This window comes from Heterostelium album, assembly GCF_000004825.1.
Source record: "Heterostelium album PN500 unplaced genomic scaffold PPL_scaffold8, whole genome shotgun sequence".
NCBI lineage: Eukaryota > Evosea > Eumycetozoa > Acytosteliales > Acytosteliaceae > Heterostelium > Heterostelium album.
In genome coordinates, this window is record NW_008805070.1 from 943,637 (window position 1) to 963,317 (window position 19,681).

Genomic DNA, 19,681 nt, shown 5'->3' on the forward strand with positions numbered 1-19,681 from the left:
ATAGAAATAGCAAAATGTTCTCTAGATTCGTCACAAAGGTTGCCCCAAGATGTAAGTTCATCTTTAATTATAAAAACTATCTACTACTACCATCAACTATTGTTTAAGATTTAATAATCAAGCAACAACAACAACAACAACAAGCAACAACAAACAACCTATCAAATAAATTAGAATTAGATGAAATCAGATATTATTATGCAGATCATGATAATCAAAAATTTAGTTATTTCAATTTCAAGATAGGATAGTTATACTACCAATATAAATAATATAAATATAGAACACAGATCAATAACAGAACGAAAAAAATAAAATAAAAGAAATAAAACAAAAAGAGACTAGACTACCACTATACAGCTCATTTTCGTGATATTCGATTTCTTTATAAAAACAGGCAGAAGAAATAAAAAAATAGTGAACCAACAACAATAATGTTCAAATATCAATAGTGATGAATGATAAAAAGCAATTAATCAATCAATCAGTCAGTTCATTGTATAAAACAAAACGAATGAACTAGTACACACTGAGATCATCACACAAGCTAAATTTTTTTTTTTTCACACACATAGAAATAATTAGTTAGATTTGTTGTAAAAGTTGATGATGGTTTTAATAGATAAATAAAAATAAAATATCGAATTATTTAAATATCTAATAATTTTAATTTATAATAGGCAACTCAATTAGAAACTATGCATCACAATCATCATTCATGGTTAACAATACAACAACCTTCCCAAGTCAACATTTCGATAAATATAGAACTGAACCATCGACTGTTGATCCAGAGGGACGTGGATATACATATATGGTAGTTGGTGGTGCTGCTACCGGTCTTGCAGCGATGGCCAAGAATACCGTTGTCTCTGCACTCTCGACAATGGCACCAGGTCAAGATATTCTTGCGTTGTCATCGATTGAGATCGATCTCTCTTCAATTCCAGAGGCGACCGCCGTCACCTTGAAGTGGCGTGGTAAGCCATTGTTCATCAGACATCGTTCGTCCGAAGAGATCGAATCCTCAAAGGAGGTTGATGTCACCTCACTCCCAGACCCAGAGGCTGACGACAAGCGTGCCAAGGTACCAGAGTGGGTCGTTCTCGTCGGTGTCTGCACACATTTGGGTTGCATTCCAATTGCTGGTGGTGGTGATTTCGGTGGTTGGTACTGCCCATGCCACGGTTCTCACTATGACAACGCCGGTCGTATTCGTAAGGGTCCAGCTCCCCAAAATCTTATCATCCCACCATATAAATTCTTGAGTTCAGAGCACATCATTGTCGGTGATGAATAAATTATCAAAATAATATTAATATAATAATAGTAATTTTTTTTAAATATAAAATAATCCAATAATCACAGTAATAATAACTTATAAAACACACACACACTAAAACATTAAAAATTAAATTATAAAAGAAATAATATTTTTAAATACTACTACTACTATTATTAGTTTTATTATTTGATTGATGCCAATTCTTTTTGTAAACCTAAAATCTCACTTATCAAATCTAATTTATCTTTTACATCTTTTTCATATTTATATATTGGTGTCTAAATTAATAGTGATATTAGTATCAAATTTAAATGATTGATTGATACAATAATAGTTTACATACTCTCATAATATATATTCCATACATTGATATAATAATGGTTTGATTAAGTCCATCTTTGAGTAGTTTACAATTTAGTATTCCTAGGATTGGATGAGAAAAGTGTTTATGTGAGATCAATTGGTAGGTTGGGTGATATGTTTGTTGACTTGGTAGACTTGATGTTGAAGATGATGGTGATGTTAATGTATTAGCAGCTGTTGTTGGTGATGATTGATTAGATTTTGGTGATGTTGGAATAGTAGTGTTGGCTGTTGCTGTTGTCGATGTGGTTGTAGGAGGTGAAGTATGATATCCATGATAACTATTATAATAGCTACTGTTACTATTGATAGTAGAATGAACCACTGGCGATGGTTTCAATTTGTAAACTAGCAACTCCATTGAGTAGGTTCCTACCAGTATTTCATTCTCTCCGTCACCATCGATATCGAAACAATCGAGACAGGTGACACCGTCGAATGTATCAGAGTCTTGGAGTAGCTGGAACTCGGATAGACCGTTGGAGAGTATGTCTCTGTAGACCATGACGTATCCAATGATACTTCCTACCGCCAGATGTACATGGTTGAACGGTGCATCCTTGTCAGTCAAAGACTGCTGATCACCACCATTGTCCTCCTTCATCTGTAACAGTAGATCATTGAGTAGCGACGATTGGAATGACTTTATTTTTGACAAACTAGAGTTCTGATTCGATGTCTCTAGATGTCCTCTATCGATATACAAACATAGTGCTTGAACAGGTCCATCGAAATAACAAGATTCCACTGTTTTTTTATTGGTAGTCACTAAATAACAAGGTTATCATAAGTAAAACAAAGGAATAATAATAATAATAGAGGTGTTGTTTTTTTCTTGCAAGTACTTACAATCAGTAACCGATAGTTGTAGAAATCCATTTTGACAACCAGCAACTATGATTCTATAGTTTAAGTGATATTTAATAATGATTCTCATTACATTTGATTGTAGATTAACTAATTCAGGGAAATATTGATTCGTATCACCCTCTACATATTGACCTGATTCATTTAACTTGAAGTGTATTACTATTAGTTTACGATGATAGATATTGTTTTCCATCTGTTATTACTTACTTTATATAGATGTACACGATCATCACTTCCAGCAAGTAGGAATACAGATTTAGAGGTTGAGGAGTTGTTGACTGTTGTATGAGTGATGTTGAATGGTATAAAATCAAGTTGAATTGTTTGAATTCTAGGTGTGTTGATGGTTGTTGATGATGATGATGATGTTGTCGTTGTTGTTTTATTTTGACATTGACTCTTGTAGGTATGGAATGATAGATAACCTTTGGCACTTGCAGATTGCGACGATACAATAGCTATAGCAATGGTTGCCTGATCACCACCTTCATTAAGTGAATCGATCGATACAATAGTATCTTCCTGTGGTTGTTGTGGATGTTTAGCAATGATCGATGAGTTTACACCGCCACTGGTACTTATGTTTTGATTACCAACTGCTTGGTTTCCTCCTTGACCTGCTTGATCTTTACTTGAACCAAGAGGTGGTTGTGGTAGCATACTAGATTGTAATTGATATGGGCTATTTGTAGATGATGTTGTTGGTAAATATTGTAGTTGTTGTTGTTGTTGTGATTGTTGCTGTTGTTGTTGCTGCTGTTGTTGTATAGGTGAAATTGGAAGTGAACCAGATGGTGTCTTTGATGGTAATGGTGGTATTCTAGATTTATGTGACAATGGTAACCTTTGAAGGTGACTCTTCATCATTTGTTGAGATGGCATTCCTGGTTGTTGACCTTGTTGTTGTTGTGCTTGTGTTTGTTGTTGTTGCTGTTGTTGCTGCTGTGGTTGCGGTTGTTGCATTTGTTTATATAAAGGTTGCGGTTGTTTATTTTGTTGGTTTTGTTGAAATGTTTGTTGCTGATTTTGATATGTTTGTTGCTGATATGTTTGTTGTTGTTGTTGATGTTGCTGTATATATTCATTGGGTGGTGATGATATGTTGCCAGGTGAAGATGATAGTCTTGGTGATATTGATGAAGATAGTTGTGGTGGTGTAATCAAGTCTTTCGTTATCCATTGTAGACCACGCGATTTTTCATCTTCGAGAGCAGAGATTGAGAATAGACTGTTTCTCGATGCAACCAAGAGGAGATCAGCATCGAAATGCAAATGATTATAACTATAGATATTGGTAGGTGATGCCAATTCAATATACTCTAAACATTCAAGATGTAACGTTTCAATATCATCCAATATATTATTCTCACAACTACTACTACTATTTAAACTATTATCATTATTATTATTATCTAATATAGAATTTGATATGATATTATTATTATTAACATTGTTATTTAAAAGATTATTATCAACTGTATTTGCATAGTTATTTATTATCCCAATACTATTGTTTAATGATACTGTTGTTGTTGATATTGTTTGTTGTTGCACTATATTATTATTATTATTATCATTGTTATTATTATCTATATTATTATAATTATCCATAATTTTGAAATGAACCTCATCAAATTTTTTTTTTAATAATAACAGATCAAAGTCTAACCTTTTTTTTTTTTTTTAAACTTTAGTAAGATTTATTCATTGGTAAAACTAAAAAAAAAAAGATATAATAATTATTAATTTACAATCTCTCAGAAGTATAAAATATTATTTTTATCTATAGTTAATAAAGTATTATCAAGATTGATTTTCGATTTAAAAAAAAGTTTCGGCCAAGGAAAAATGGAATAGATTGGTTTGCACGAGATGTATCGGCTATTCTAAAAGCTACTAGATTATCAAATGGATGCCGAGAATAAAAGTAATTTGTTTACCTAGGATATAATGCTGCGAGCCTTTATACATATTATTACTTATTTTTTGATTTTTTTTAATAACATCTTTCCAACTTTTTTAATTATTATGAATAATCAATAGAAAGTAGGTAAAAAAAATGAATTGTTTCTATTCTTAAAAATTTAAAGGAACAACAGTGGTATAAGGAATCGATTGGAACCATTCATTTAATAAACATGCTTCCATCAAAAAATCTAACCCCCATTTCCGAGTTTTTACGATTTTATAATGTCTGATGTCATCTATTTTTTTTCAACCAATTATCCTTTTGATAAGACATAAATAAACATTCATCTGACCAAAAATAGTATCACTATTCTTTTTTTTTATCAACTTTTTTATCTTTTCATATAATTTACAACATATATATAAATAAACTTTAACAATGAAATATAATATTAAATTATTATCACTATTTGTGATATTATCAGTTTACAGTTGTGGCAGTACCAGTGTCAATGTTAAAAACACTAAACAATATGTAAATTTCTTACCAAAAGGTTGTGGTCACAATCTAGGCTATGGATATGCTGCACCTTTTGATGGATGTATTACAGATTACGATAACAATGTTGCTTACAGTTTCGACTATATTTCAGAGAATGTATATATAATTTACACTCATGAATTGATAGATCCAGACTGCCAAGGTTCTGTACTCAATAAGACAACTATAAGTGGTAACAGTTGTTTCAAATTACCATATGGTCCACCAACATCATTCTACTTTACATTTACAGAGAATAACTATGTCAATCATTTGGATGGTGTAGAATTAACCTATTACTCTCAACCGAATTGCGGAGGATCGATCGCTTTCTATGCTTTCTTTGAGAATGGATACACCGATAAAACTTTTAATTATCAATATGAATGTATGGATAATACACCAACAGTCTTTTTCCAAGAATACAAGCACCGTGCATCCTTCCCATTGGATGGTTATTGTTTCACACCAGATGAAGGCCTTGAAATTAGTAATTTCAACGGAACATGTGTAAATCCAAAATAAAATCGCTTAAAATGTTTATATTATAATAAATCTAATGTATATTTACATTCATCTTTTAAACAAATAATCGAATTTATTGATAGTTTATTTGAAAAGCTTTTAATATTCTTCACAAGATTGATTTATGATCTAAAAAAAAATTGATTACACTAGGTTAAATTCTTAACTTTTGCTTCAAACAAATGTTCTATTTGGAATCTTATCGATATAGAATAATAAATTAAAGTAAAATTAATTCAATAAATAACATTCTGATTCTTTTTTTTTTTTCAATATTCATATAACTATAAACAACATTTAATTGTTCTAAAAAATTAAATGGAATAAAAAGTAATAGATTGGAATCATTCGTTTTATCAAATGGTATAGAAGTAAGATTTCTAACAAAGAATCTTACCCCCAATTCCGAGTTTAAAGATTTTTAAATCTGATGTCATCTTTTTTTTTTACGAAAAACTAAAATATCTGCTTTTTTAATTTCAATATTTAACTTGCTTTAAATTTTTTAAATTTATTATATATTTTATTTAATCAGACACATACATCTATATATATAAATAAATAAACTTTAACAATGAAATATAATATTAAATTACTATCAATATTTGTGATATTATCAGTTTACAGTTGTAGTAGTACTAATGTAGATGCTAAAAACACTAAACAATATATTAATTTCTTACCAACAGGTTGTGGTCACAACCTAGATTATGGATATGCTGCACCTTTTGACGGATGTATTACAGATATCGATAACAATGTTGCTTACAGTTTCGACTATATTTCATGGGATATATATTTAATAAACACTCACGACTTGTTGGTGCCAGACTGCCAAGGTTCTGTAATCAATAAGACAACTGTTAGTGGTAATACTTGTTTCCAATTACCATATGGTCCACCAACATCATTCTACTTTACATATACAGAGAAAAACTTTATCAATCATTTGGATGGCATACAGTTAACCTATTACTCTCAACCGAATTGCGGAGGATCAATCGCTTTCTATGCTTTCTTTAAGAATGGATACACCGACACCAAACTTGGATACCAATATGAGTGTATCAATAATATACCAAATGTCTCTGTCAATAGTTACTACGCACCATCAACCTTCCCATTGAATTGTGACTGTTTCTCGCCAGATGAAGGTCTTCAAATTAGTAATTTCAATGCAACATGTGTAAATTCAAAATAAATTAATAAAATATAATAATATGAAGTAAAGATATTTATTTACTGTATTTTAAGATTTATAATATATTTTTTTCAATATCTTTTAAATAGGATACAATTTTGTTTATATTAATTAAACCAATTTGATAGCTACGTAAATTAAATTGATAAATAAAATAGTTTTCATCCAACCTAGAGAAATGAACAACTATGATTCTATAACTGAATTGAATTGAATTGATATTCGACGGGAATGTCTTTGTTGTAAAATTTGACAAGATATTAGAGTATGATATCTTTATATGATTGAGATTTGACGAACCAATTACACTTGGTACGATGCTTAACTTGTATGATCCAAAGTCAATAGATTGAATTTGATTTGGAATCATACCTATTTTTAATGGTTGATTTATATTATTGCTAAATTTTAAACTCTTACAATTGTTTGGTATAGAATTTGATATGTTTGGAAAATCTTTATTCTTTAAAAGATAACTATCTATAATGAAACCATCAGGTAATTCAAACTTTACATTTGGTCCTTGTAGATTGAGGAAACGTATATTCTTTGGAAGTTGTCCAAAATTACAATCTTCTGCTCCTTCTATCGTTAGTGACTCCAAACGATTCATATATTTGAATAAATCGATTTCACATGTAATCATTTCGAAATTTTCAACCATGATTTCAAGATTTAAAAGTGTTTTTGGAAATTGATCTTTGGTCAAGTGACAACCAAATCCAAAGTATAATTTCAGAGTTTCCACTGACTCTGGAATACAATTTGCTTGCAGAAAATCATCATACTGAGTACTTAGATCCATATATTTAATAGTTGTTGGTATAGGACTGTTTGATATCAAATGTTTCCAAAATTTGAATGTACATGTAAGTGAAAAAAGAGAATGTGGAATGATAGGAGATTGACATTGTTGAATGTTTATTCTTGAAAAACAAATAAACTCTTCCAGGTTGGGTGGTAAAGTTTCAATATTCAAAATGAAATTTGCCATATCTATCTGTAAGAATTTTAATGATTGAGGTAATAATTTCATATCAAAGTCTGAAGATGTAATATTAAACTTTGAAACTGTTGGTATAAAGTGTAATCTCTCTAGTTTCGATGGTAACAGTTTCATATGAAAACCAAATGTACACTTTACTTGTTTAATATTACTTGGTAGTTGTTTAAATGATGTGAGTACATTGCAAAGTATATCTATTTGACAAACATTTGAATTGATAAGTTTCTCTATGAATCTTTCATCCAATATATTATTATCATTCCAATCCCATATTTCTATTTTATATATTGATTTATCTATCTCTAAATCTTTTATATTATTTCTTACTATCGTAATAAATATGTTAAATAAATAATACACTATTATTAATATAATTAATAGATACTTACTTAAATTATATTTATAATCTGTATAAAGGTGTGTTTTACCATTAGATATACCTAATTTACAATTGCTCTTTGATTGTAATGATTTAACTAATAGATTACTATAGGATGACAATGCAATTGATTGTTTTAATATGTTTAATGAATGACTATCGGTTGTAGATTGAATGTCATCTACAATGAAACTAAAGTAATGATCTTTATCATTGTACCATTTCTTACAAGTTAAACTAAATCTTAATCTATCAAAGTTGTTTGTTAATTGATTATGTATCTTTGATAAAAGAACATGAGATAGATTAACGAATAAATGATTGCTATTATTTTCTGTCATAAATTAAACTACTAAAGATAAACGTTTGATGAATCAAATTAAATAGAATAATTCAAAATCTGTAAACTGCAAAATTGTTTTTTTACAAAAAAAAAAATCATTTTTTGATCTTGATTGATGAAACAACAGATTTTTTTGTGAAAATTGGCAGATCTAAATTTCCTTATTTGTGTTGGAAACAAGATAATGCGCAATCGAAAGGTCAAAAAAATCATTTTTTTCTACTAAGTCTATTTTTTTCCACTATAGAAATAAATATTTTAATAATATCAAAAAATAAAAAAAACAATTTTTTTAACTAGTTTTCGAAGTTATTATTTTAATATCATAAAATTATATCTAATGAACAGCCAATCAAGATTAATATCCAAATTTACAATTCATAGAGAAGTAAATGACGTACTTCAAATATGTAATCACTTGGATCCATATAAAGAACTAAGATCATATAGTTCAAAGATTGACAGATGCAATTCAATAATGAGATTCACAGAAAGCAATAGTAAACATATTAAAAACGCTCCAATCTTCAAATAGAGCAACAATATATAAATAATAAAGAACAACTTTAGAACAACTATTTTCTTATGCATCAATGAAACTAAAAGATTGTGGTTGTAGTACTCGACAAAGTAACACCCTTTTCTAATTCCTTCTTTTCATTGTTGAAAATAGATTCTATGTTTTAAATGATAACAAAATAATAAAAAATAAACTAAATTTTGTTTTCTAAAAAAAACACTCTTGAAATTAATGTGAAACTTTTCTAAAAAAACATTAATTTTTCAATAAAATAATAAGAGAGTTTAAGATGATATCAGTTGTACTCTTTTTTGTTGGGTTGATTCTAGTTAATAGCTTATTATTTAAATTCTCTTCTTGTTCAAAGGCGAAAAAAAAAATTTTTATGAAGAATAGAATTACTTAAAACAAGACTTTTGAGTTCGAGTTGTGACAAGATTCAAAGAGAGTTAGGTCTCTGGAAATAGATCAAAGTTACCAGAAGTATTAACTCGTAATTGATCAAATATTCGGTGTCTTAGAGTTAAAAACCTCAACTTTGACAAAAACATAAAAGTGTGGTGGACAGAAACTTACTTCCAAGTGGAAACACGGATGGAAATAAGGAAATAAGTATATACCTTCAATAGGAATGTTATTATTTAAACTACCGTTTATTTCAATACAGAATAACAATATAATAAGCTTAAAGATAGGATTTTTGGAGTCTTGCACGAGCAGGTCGTGGTGATTGGTTTAGATCCAAGATCCAGATCTCTTTTCAAAGAAACCATATGCAACCTAAAATTGAAATCATTGTTACCATCATCACCTTGGCAATATATGAAAGATGATGTTGATATCTTGTTTGAGATGTTGAACTAATAGTTTGTAATATGAAACTATACCTAAGCATTAAATGAGTAGTGGGAGGATTATACATTACCATAAATTTTCAACAAAGCAAGAAAACCAATAATCCTCAGTTGGTGTCGTGGTTTCAGCAGTAGTGCCATTCTCCACTCTTTTTTTTATATAGCCACTCTAAACTCTTTTAATTGCATTTGAATAGTAAACCGATTGAAATAAAGATGTACCAAAACAAGACAACTTTTTCTACATGTTCACAAAGTTGAATATCGATTGTGAGAGTTGATAACATTGTATGAATTAAATGAAGTTATAGTTCCACTTTTAAAATGGATGTTATGAAACACATTATTTTTGTAAACAAGAATCAACAATCAAAACGATTAGTGTGACTGATGTCTTTTAAATCATATAATATTGCAAAAAAAAACAATTACAACTCAAATTAAATAAGATTTTTTTTTTTTGAAAATTTTTTCTATTATTTTATTTAATAAAGCATTTCTATTAGGTATTACTAGAAGTAATAATCTCTCTCAACGAGTTTGATGTGAGTTATTTGATGCATACTATTGGTATCCATACTCATTTCTGGATGGCAATAGGACACAATGGAAAGCATGAGTTGCAATATTTACTTCCACCGATTGTCGTATCTTTTACTTGTATCAAGTTCGAACATCATCATGTTTTCATAGTTTTCTTTGAAACTCTTGAAAATACGATAATGAAGAGATAATTTCAGAGCGACGGGGTTTCGACTGGAGGATTTCAAATCACACTGTCACCAAGTGGTGTTCATCTGTGGCATGAACGGTGACTGCGATGATGATTACAGAGAAATCCTGCCAGCACAAAACAAAAGAAATTATCCAAAGATAGGACGCACGGATTCGGTAAGGTCTTGGAACTCTGTGGCTAACCAAATAAAACCGCTGGTTGTGTTTTCGTTACAACAAAATCAACAGAGGTTCTACCAAATGGAATAGCAATGTATATTACATAGCTATGGAGAGTTGTTTAAAGTGAAATTAGGTTGAGTTTTAGAGGTTGAGTAATTGAGTGAAGGGATGATGCTAGTATAAGTGTGCTTGGTATTGTTGGTTGTTTGGTTTGATTGATTATTAATGTGATGTGTAGCCAAGCAAAGAATAGTACAAACTAGAATGACAAAATTGATTGGTGCTTTGATCGAATAGAATAATAATTTTTTTGTAAAAATTAAAACCTCTTTTTTTTAAAAAACATTATTTTTGATAAATAGATAATAAATAGATAGTGATTGGATTAGTTGGTGATATAAATTTTTTTGAATAAAAAAAAAAATATGCAAACTATTATAATTAAAAAACAATAAAAAAATGATATTATATATATATGTGTTTGGATATAGATAGGAGGAGGTTATATATATACAATAATATTATATATAGATATAGATATAGGGGGTGTGGCGAGTGTTTTTGTTTTTGGTTGATATGTGCGATATATATTATATCGTACAATCGAAACTTTGAGTTCAATTGAAACTATATGGCAGAATTCAGACAAATAGATTATCCATTAACCTGTTCTTCCATTGGATTCAATCTTAAGCAAAGCCTGGATGGAATCTGTAACGCCGATATTCGGAATTACATTGGCGAATTGGTGAAGGTGAGTTTGATGAGTGTTTTGGTTGGTTGTAAGGGGTGATGTTTTAGATGTAGACATAAATATCAATATATTGTAAATAGCAGTAAACAGAGTACTCCTATTGTGCATCAATCACAAGATGATGACAATAAACATTGATATTGTCAATAGAGAGGTGGCACTCTCTTATTGACGAGTATGTTTCAACATCTCCAATGTCTCCAAGATATTCTCGAGTCCATTGTGAGCGTTCTCACTACCTCCATTGTTGTGTGAGAATTGGCTTGATGATGGGAGAATACTAGAGACACGTTGGTGTGGTGGTGTCGACTCTTCAACTTCGTCCTTGCTAAAGTTGATGATACTCTGGATAGAGTTTGACTTGGTTGGTGTCTGTGGTACCAATTGACTGGATGAACCACTGGAACGGTGTGATGCGATAGAGGCACCGGCACTGACAACCTTGAAGTTGTAGGTTCCGCTTGGACTCTGAGAGTCATCGTCTTTTTCGAGGCATCCAGTGATACGGATCTTGACTGGTTTGAGACACTCTTCACGCTCTTGCATTAACTTGTCGAGCTTCTCTTTCTCTTCCTTTGGAATGTCGTTTCCGTGTTGGAAGGTGAGTATCTTGATGACCTTGTCGATCTTTCTCAAGTATCTGTATGGCCATTTTCTACGAGTGCACTCCTTGAATCTCTTGCAAAGCATCGATTCAGAGATACCCAAACGTGAGGCGGCTTCCTTTTGTGGTAATACCAAAAGCTCGGTAATGTCAATGTAGTTTGGATCGGATGACGATGACGATGACGACGACGACGATGGACTGTGAGCAACAGTGTTCATAGAGACTGGCGATGGAGAAGTGGTTGCAGTAACATTCTCATCAGATGTGGCAGCAGAGCTTACAGTTGGGAATACAACGTGGTTGTGGTATGGCGATGATGGTGATGAAGGAGACGAGCAGACTGGGCTGGATTTCGAGTGGATTGGAGAGGATGGCTCTTGGGAATCCGACTCGACTTCATCGTCTTTCTTGCGCTTGTTTGAACGGGACAAGACGTGGAATGAAGAGGAGGTGAGTTGAGTGAGAACGGTAGATTGTTCAGAGGTGGTCTCGGCATTGTGGACCTCACTCAAAGTAAAGAGGAAACAGAAGGATTGGTGCAAGTGTTTCGAGGAAACCTCACTTACTTTGAGTTTGTTGAAAACGACAACTCCATTCTTGTCGACCTCTTGAACACGGACACCTTGTAAGACCTCTTGCTTACCATCGGCTTGTTTGGTGGTAACAGGCTTGAAAGTTGAATTGTAAACAAGTGAGACTTGTACAACCAATTGGCCACTGACTCTATTCAACAAATCGGTATCAACCGATAAAACAGGTGATGGGTGGATATATCTATGACAAACAACCAACTCTGGTGGTTGTTGAGAGATATTGATCGGAATCGATTGATTTTGAACAACCGGTTTAACACTATAAAAAAAAAATAAAAAAATTAATAAAACTATCTTAATTATAAATATTGTTTTGTTTAACTTACTTTTCAATTTGTGGAACAGTTTCTTTATTACTGCTGCTGCTGCTGTTTGGTGCTTGGAAAATCTCCATTTGATCATCGGAATCGACGTCAGAGTTTGTAAAGTTTTTCAAATTCTCCAAGAGGAATGTTTCACGCTTCTTCAAGTTGGCCAACTCTTGAATCCATTGGAACACCAATTGTTTGTTGGAGGCGTTGTTTGGAAGTTGGTGGTCGATTGGTGAAGATGGTGAAGAGACAGGTGAACAGCACTCTGCAATAGAGTTACTCAGCAAGATGGAACGGTTAGAGTTGGTACCGTCTTTGATGATCATCGATGATGATGATGAGGTGACTGGGGTGGACGACAAAGACGATGAAGCCGATGACGAACTAGATCTGCTAGGCAGTAAATGACCGTCGAATTGGTAACTAAAGTTGTCGACTGGATTCAAAATGTTCTTGATACTGCTACCCTCAGAATCGTTGTATGGATTATTTAAAAATTTATCGTTATTGCTTGTTTTTTGTTTCTTGTTGTTGGTGCTTGGTGTTGGCGAACTGATCTCATAGCTTGGTATTGGTGAGGTGGCCGGTGAGGATGGCGATGGAATAGAGTAGTAAGCTGAAAGTGAGGGTGAAGGTGATGATGTTGATGTTGATGATTTCGAGGTCCACTGTGGGAATGAATCGAATCCACTGGAACCGGTTGGTTTGTACATGAATGTTGTGTTACTATTGTTATTCAAGTGGGAGATCGACGATGGCGACGAAGGGGATAACAACAGTGAACCAAATTGTATTGGTTTTCCAAAGTTTGGAACTCCAACTGCGGGGTGAATCTTTTGCATTATTTTTTTTTTTTTTTGATTTAAACTAAAACTATACTGAAAATATATATAATATTATAAAACTTTAATTATTCTAAAACTATTTAATTTTGTTCAACTATTTATCATTTATACTATTATAATAATATGATTAATTTGATTTGTTGCTTTTACTATTTAAAAAAAAATATATGTATATATAAAAGTTGTTTGCAAAAATATAAAATAATAATTATCTACAAATTTATAAAGAAAGAAAATAAAGATTGTTAATTAAATAATTTTGTAAATTATTATTGTTGCTGTAGTTGATTTAATATTATGTTGGTAATGTTATAATTGTTGAGTTGATTATTATTATTATTATCTTGGACTACAATTTGCATGGTAAATTATTTCTTAAACTATTAATGTGTATAATTGTTATAATGTTTTTATTTTTTGTTTTAAATAACTAACTAACTAACTAAACTTAACTAAAGAATAATAATAATAATATATAAATAACTTTAACTGACAAAGAAACGGGATCAAGATATTCTTACAAAAGAGGAATGATGGTAGTGAAGGTGGTGAAGGGAAATATGATTCTTTTGTTAACAACAATTGATCAACTCCCCATTTGAATAATAAAAAAATCAAAAAGATGAGAAATTTTTAGTAAAAAAAAAAGAAACAAAAAACAAAAAAAAAAAAAATTGAAAAAAAAAAACTTCTTCCCTTCTTTTTGGATTGGTCTGCGGTCCAGGAAGACGACAACTTTAAACAAAAATAGAAAACAATCGATATTGATGCTTTGTGGTTTTTAGACTTTAATTAATTGATTGAATTGGTTTTGTTTGCTGTGAAGTTTTTGTTTTTCTTTTTTTTTTTTTTTTTGCTTGAAAAACTAAATGGATAAAGCAAATATGATTATTGATTTAGATGATTGTCACTAAAACTAAAATTAATTAAACTAAACTAATATTTTAAAAGATTATTATTATTATTTATTAATTTTTTTTAATTAATTCTCTTTGTTTTGGAGAGAAACAAAAAAAAAAAAAAAAAAAAAACTAAAGAAAGAAGAAAATTTTGTTTTGAGAGTGGTTTGAATAAATTATTATTATTTTTAATGTTTATTATTAATGTACAATTTGATTATTGTTGATAATTATTATTTTTTTTTGATTATTATTTTTGATAAAAATAACGACCACTCCACCACTACTCTACTAGTAGTAGTATATAGTAGTTGCACTATTTTATATATATATATTGAAAAATGTGCAGTTATATATATGGTTTAATTCTATTATTATTGTTATTATTTTGTTGTCAACAATACAATTTTATACAATGTTTGTTGTTGTTGTTGTTGATGATGATGATGATGATATTGGATTGGTGTTGGTTTGTTGATGTGTAATGAAATGAGTGAGAGTGAGAGAAAAAGAAAGTCGTGAAACAACAAATTTTATATAAATAATAATGCTATAATTTTATGTTTATTTTTGGGTGTGGGAATGAATGTTTTTTGTATCTATGTAAGCAAGCTGTGGTTTAATGAGAGTGAATTAAATGAGAACAAATAAATGATGATAATTATCAAATAAACAAACAAACATCGATGAATTCAAACACACAAAGACACTGCCCACACATTAACACACACTTGCAAATTAAATTAAATTATTTTAAAAAAAAAAAAAAGTGTGTATGGTGGGTGGTATTTGAATCGATTGTGGGTATGATCAGTGGTGGTGTTATGAGTGTGTTTAAACACTCATAATATTGGCGGGAGCAGTTTAGTTTAGTTATTTTTATTGCACAGAGACAGTGATCGATCATGGGGTGGGTTATAATGAATTGGTGTTTAATGCAAAACACATATAGCTTAATAAGGGTATACAAAGCATTACTATTATCACTTTAAAACAACCCACATCACCACACATTAATCTTCTCACCAACAACCAACACACACAAGAAATAAATAATTAGTGAAAATCAATTCCACTTTAGATTTATTCATTTTTGTTTATTTAAATAAAGTATTTAATTTATATTTGACTGATGATGTGATATAAAAAAAATTAAAAAAAAATTTTGAAATTATTTACAAGTAATCCAAATTTAACACAAAGATAATTATAATGTTGGAATTTATGCAGATTAAGTGTGTTTAATTTATATTGATGGATATTAATTGTTAAGGGGTACATATGAAAAAGAAAATGGTAAGATAAATGAATAAGTTTAGATACTTTAATGATGTGATTTGATTTGATTTGCAGCAACAAAACCACAGACACCCACACTAACCCCGTTTTATCTCCATCACACACAACCCAAAGTTTGCCCGACAAAAACTGTTGCGTCACAGTGTCATCGGTGGAAACCAGGCTGATGATTGTAATTTTAGTTATTGCAATCTATTCAAACAGCATAATATTAAAGTTACTTATTTACAAAAAACATCACAATTAAAAAGAGTTATTTATATGTGCATAGATGATCATGCTGGTGGTGAATTATCGTTATTTTTTTTTACCTTTTGGAATAAAAATGATAATAAACGATGAATTTTGGAAAACAGTGTATTGAAATTGAATTGATGTGTTTGAAATGTGTGATGAATTGTCAAGCTGGAATTGAGCGCAACAAAAATCACACTAACATAATAAATTTTGAAATGGAATTTGGAATTGAAAAAAAAAAAACACAAATAACTTTAAATTTAATTATTTTATAGTAATTTGGTCAACCATTCTCAAGAATCATTGATATGATAATGAGGTTAAATAAAACGTTAAAAACAACAATATCATTCTTACAAAATTTGATAGGAAAAAAATATATTATTATTTACAAAATATTCATTGAATTAAAAAACTCTTTTATTTTTTATTATTAAAGTTATTATAAATTATATAATATGATTGTAGTCTTTGATTTATTATTATTGATGTTGTATTTGATTTATTATTTTGATTGATTTCTTTTATTATTATTATTATTATTATATATGATTAAATTTAATTTTACTTACTTTGAAAACTACTATACTGGTAGTCTAATGCTGTAGTATTACTAAAAAAAAAAAAAAAACTATTTACTATAATGAGATGACAAGTCTATTACTTGTTATTTGTCGCTTGGGAAAAGATCTATAGGTTTGCAAATGAAGTTTCGGTGCGCGAAAAAAATAAAATAAAATAAAAATTTTGAGAAAATGAAATTCTGCTGCTAAGATTATAAAACAAAAAACTATAAATATAATAATATATGTATATAGTAGTGTAGTTGGGTACGTGAATGAAAAATAAAGTAATTGATACAAATAGATTTAAAATCTAAAATTATAAAATGGGAAAAAAAAATGTAAAATTGAAATTTAAATAAAATAAACAATAACTATTATTATTCTACCTTTTGGTTGCTTGACTATTTGTTATTGACAATAATTAATTAAAATTTAATTATTATTGTTGTGAATTAAAAATTTAAAGTGATAGGGAGAGTGGAAACTAAGTTTTGTTTCAATCTAAAATAAAAAGTGGATAAATAAGATAGGTAGATAGTTATAATCAATAGACAACTAACTCTGTATGTATTGTGTTGTTTGTTTATTTGTTTGAAATGGAATAGAAAATAAAAAAAATGAGTTTGACGATATCAGTGTGGAAGAAGAAGAAGGAAAAAAGGAATTGGTGATGATGGGGTGTGTGTGGGTTTCATCAAAATTTGGATGGTAAAGAAAGAAGAGAATTAAAATAAATAAATTAAAAATAAAATAAAATATTGAAAATTACTAGAGGATTTAAAAAAAAAAATATTGTTCATCGGTTTTTTTTTTTTTTTGTATTTTCATTTAGTTTTGTGCTCTGTTCCAGATTTTTGTTTGTATAAATTGATAATGAAGCATGTCCACCCAAAAGTAACCCTATGTTATATGGCTGCACAGGTGATTGTAGACAAACACAATTGTGATTGTCGAATCAGAAGTGTGATTTTTGGCGAATGGGGTGAAAATCTGTTAGATGAAATTTCATTCAAAATAAAAATCCTCTACACCACTAAACACAATTTTTGATAAAAACAATCCAAATGTATTAACACACACCTGCCACCAACAATATTGTTGTGTGGTTTCATTTTTTTAAAAAACAAAAACCCTACTGAAAAACCCACTATTTACACCGCAATCTTCTCCATTACTGTGTATTATAAGAGTTTTGTTGCAAATATACACCTCTTTATATGCCTGGTCATCTCTAAAACAAAATTTTTAATTTCTCTTGAAATTTTTTTATTTAAATTTTTTGTTTTAATTTTTTCAGCACTACCAAACTCACTCTTTACCTTTTGGAGAAAAATCAATCGAATTTTTAAGTTGATCATATCATTAGTTATATTTGGCAATAAATGGGTTGTACAGTGTCAATTACAAAATAAAATTGATTGTAAATTTCAAATCACACACCACACACAATTTCTAATATGTAATTAAATATATCGATATTAGAAATTTGCTTCACTTATTATTATATTATAATGATTATTTTAAACCACCCAACAACGAATTGTTGTTGTTTCTTTTTGAAATTTCAATACTTGCAACAATCGTTGTTAACTTTGTTTAACTGTTAGTTGTAAATAATAGAGAGATTAGAACGATATCTGCTGATTTTGATAATACCGGTTACCGAACCAATAATTCGAAAACAAAAAAACATTTATAACTTGACATACTAATAATAAAATTTAAGAATAGTTTAATTCAAAAAGATAAAATAATAAATTTATATTTAAATTTAACTTTATTTAATAAATTTACAACAATTTACAATAGAATACTATCAATTCTTGATTAATTGATTTGAATTTTAATTGACTTTGGTGGCTCTGGTAGAATTCTTTTGATTGTAAATCTCAAAATACCATCTTGGAGTTTGGCAGTGGCAGATTGCAAATCGATATCCTTTGGAAGTTGGAATACTCTTTTAAATTTACCATAAACAATCTCTGTGTGATTAATTACTCTTTTCTTCTTTAATGTATCTGGATTATTGGTGGGAGAATCTGACTTTTCGTTGAACACTTCTTCATTGTCTTCTTCTAATCTTGGGGAGTCTTCTCCAACCAACGATGATGGGGAAGATGATGAAGTTTCAACTTTTTCATCGTTCGCAATGGTATCTTTCTTTTCACCAGTGATCGTAAGAGTAGACTCCTTTATATCAATAGTGATATGCTCTTTCTTTACACCTGGTAACTCTAGTTGAAGTGTGACAAGATCCTCTTCCAATTGGTAATCTGCCTTTGGTGTCCATTCCTTTGGAGATGTCGACTGAGATTGGACTGGTGCTGAAGCTGACTGAGTGGCTTGGACATTCTCTTTTGCTTGAGTTGATAACAATTCATTTAAAAGCGATTGTAAATAATTGGATTGTTGATATTTAGAACAATGATTGTTGGTAAATCTATTGTTGTAATATGGAGAATAACATGTAGCTGACATTTTGTTTTAAAAAATATTAAGAAATTTATATAATTATTAGTTTATTATTTGTAATTAAATAATTTTATTTGAATATATAATCTATTCAAAACCTAGCTAGGTTTATATAGTTTTAATATTTCTTAATTTTATAGTTTTATTCTTTTTTTTTTTAAATCTAAAATAAATTTTAGCGAAATTTCATTTTTTTTTCAAACAAATAACTTTTTCTTGAACATTCTATTAATTATTGTAGAATTGATTATAGATCTATAACGATCATTATTTTGACACATCATATTTTTGATTTGTGAGTCATTTAAATGATGTTCTATATAATAGATTAGTAGTTCGTTCTATCAAAATAAAGTTGGTACTACAGAAAAATATTTATATTATAAAAATCTTTTTTTTTTCTTTT

At 29.5% G+C, this 19,681-nt stretch overlaps 8 protein-coding genes across 8 annotated transcripts; 3 read left to right on the forward strand and 5 right to left on the reverse strand.

Moving 5' to 3' along the window:
- Positions 1-14: 14 nt before the first annotated feature.
- On the forward strand, positions 15-1,300 carry ucr (cytochrome b-c1 complex subunit Rieske; the record flags this gene model as incomplete). The annotated part of the gene is made up of 2 exons (XM_020578833.1): positions 15-51; positions 681-1,300. 2 exons carry the CDS (start codon positions 15-17, stop codon positions 1,298-1,300), a joined length of 657 nt encoding a protein of 218 aa, XP_020431297.1.
- Positions 1,301-1,467: 167 nt separating this feature from the next.
- Positions 1,468-4,129, reverse strand: PPL_08003 (uncharacterized protein; the record flags this gene model as incomplete). Its single annotated transcript, XM_020578834.1, has 4 exons — positions 1,468-1,563; positions 1,629-2,395; positions 2,498-2,663; positions 2,726-4,129. The coding sequence occupies 4 exons, from the start codon at positions 4,127-4,129 to the stop codon at positions 1,468-1,470; spliced, it is 2,433 nt and encodes an 810-aa protein (XP_020431298.1).
- A 736-nt stretch (positions 4,130-4,865) lies between these two features.
- Positions 4,866-5,492, forward strand: PPL_08004 (DUF3430 domain-containing protein; the record flags this gene model as incomplete). The annotated part of the gene is made up of 1 exon (XM_020578835.1): positions 4,866-5,492. The coding sequence occupies one exon, from the start codon at positions 4,866-4,868 to the stop codon at positions 5,490-5,492; it is 627 nt and encodes a 208-aa protein (XP_020431299.1).
- A 574-nt stretch (positions 5,493-6,066) lies between these two features.
- Positions 6,067-6,693, forward strand: PPL_08005 (DUF3430 domain-containing protein; the record flags this gene model as incomplete). The annotated part of the gene is made up of 1 exon (XM_020578836.1): positions 6,067-6,693. The coding sequence occupies one exon, from the start codon at positions 6,067-6,069 to the stop codon at positions 6,691-6,693; it is 627 nt and encodes a 208-aa protein (XP_020431300.1).
- Positions 6,694-6,748: 55 nt separating this feature from the next.
- PPL_08006 (uncharacterized protein) lies at positions 6,749-8,419 on the reverse strand (the record flags this gene model as incomplete). The annotated part of the gene is made up of 2 exons (XM_020578837.1): positions 6,749-8,025; positions 8,089-8,419. The coding sequence occupies 2 exons, from the start codon at positions 8,417-8,419 to the stop codon at positions 6,749-6,751; spliced, it is 1,608 nt and encodes a 535-aa protein (XP_020431301.1).
- Positions 8,420-11,611: 3,192 nt separating this feature from the next.
- Positions 11,612-13,799, reverse strand: PPL_08007 (uncharacterized protein; the record flags this gene model as incomplete). The annotated part of the gene is made up of 2 exons (XM_020578838.1): positions 11,612-12,905; positions 12,973-13,799. 2 exons carry the CDS (start codon positions 13,797-13,799, stop codon positions 11,612-11,614), a joined length of 2,121 nt encoding a protein of 706 aa, XP_020431302.1.
- Positions 13,800-16,657: 2,858 nt separating this feature from the next.
- Positions 16,658-17,915, reverse strand: PPL_08008 (uncharacterized protein; the record flags this gene model as incomplete). The annotated part of the gene is made up of 3 exons (XM_020578839.1): positions 16,658-16,758; positions 16,810-16,850; positions 17,884-17,915. 3 exons carry the CDS (start codon positions 17,913-17,915, stop codon positions 16,658-16,660), a joined length of 174 nt encoding a protein of 57 aa, XP_020431303.1.
- A 715-nt stretch (positions 17,916-18,630) lies between these two features.
- hspG6 (Hsp20/alpha crystallin family protein) lies at positions 18,631-19,281 on the reverse strand (the record flags this gene model as incomplete). Its single annotated transcript, XM_020578840.1, has 1 exon — positions 18,631-19,281. One exon carries the CDS (start codon positions 19,279-19,281, stop codon positions 18,631-18,633), a length of 651 nt encoding a protein of 216 aa, XP_020431304.1.
- Between the last annotated feature and the right edge of the window lie 400 nt (positions 19,282-19,681).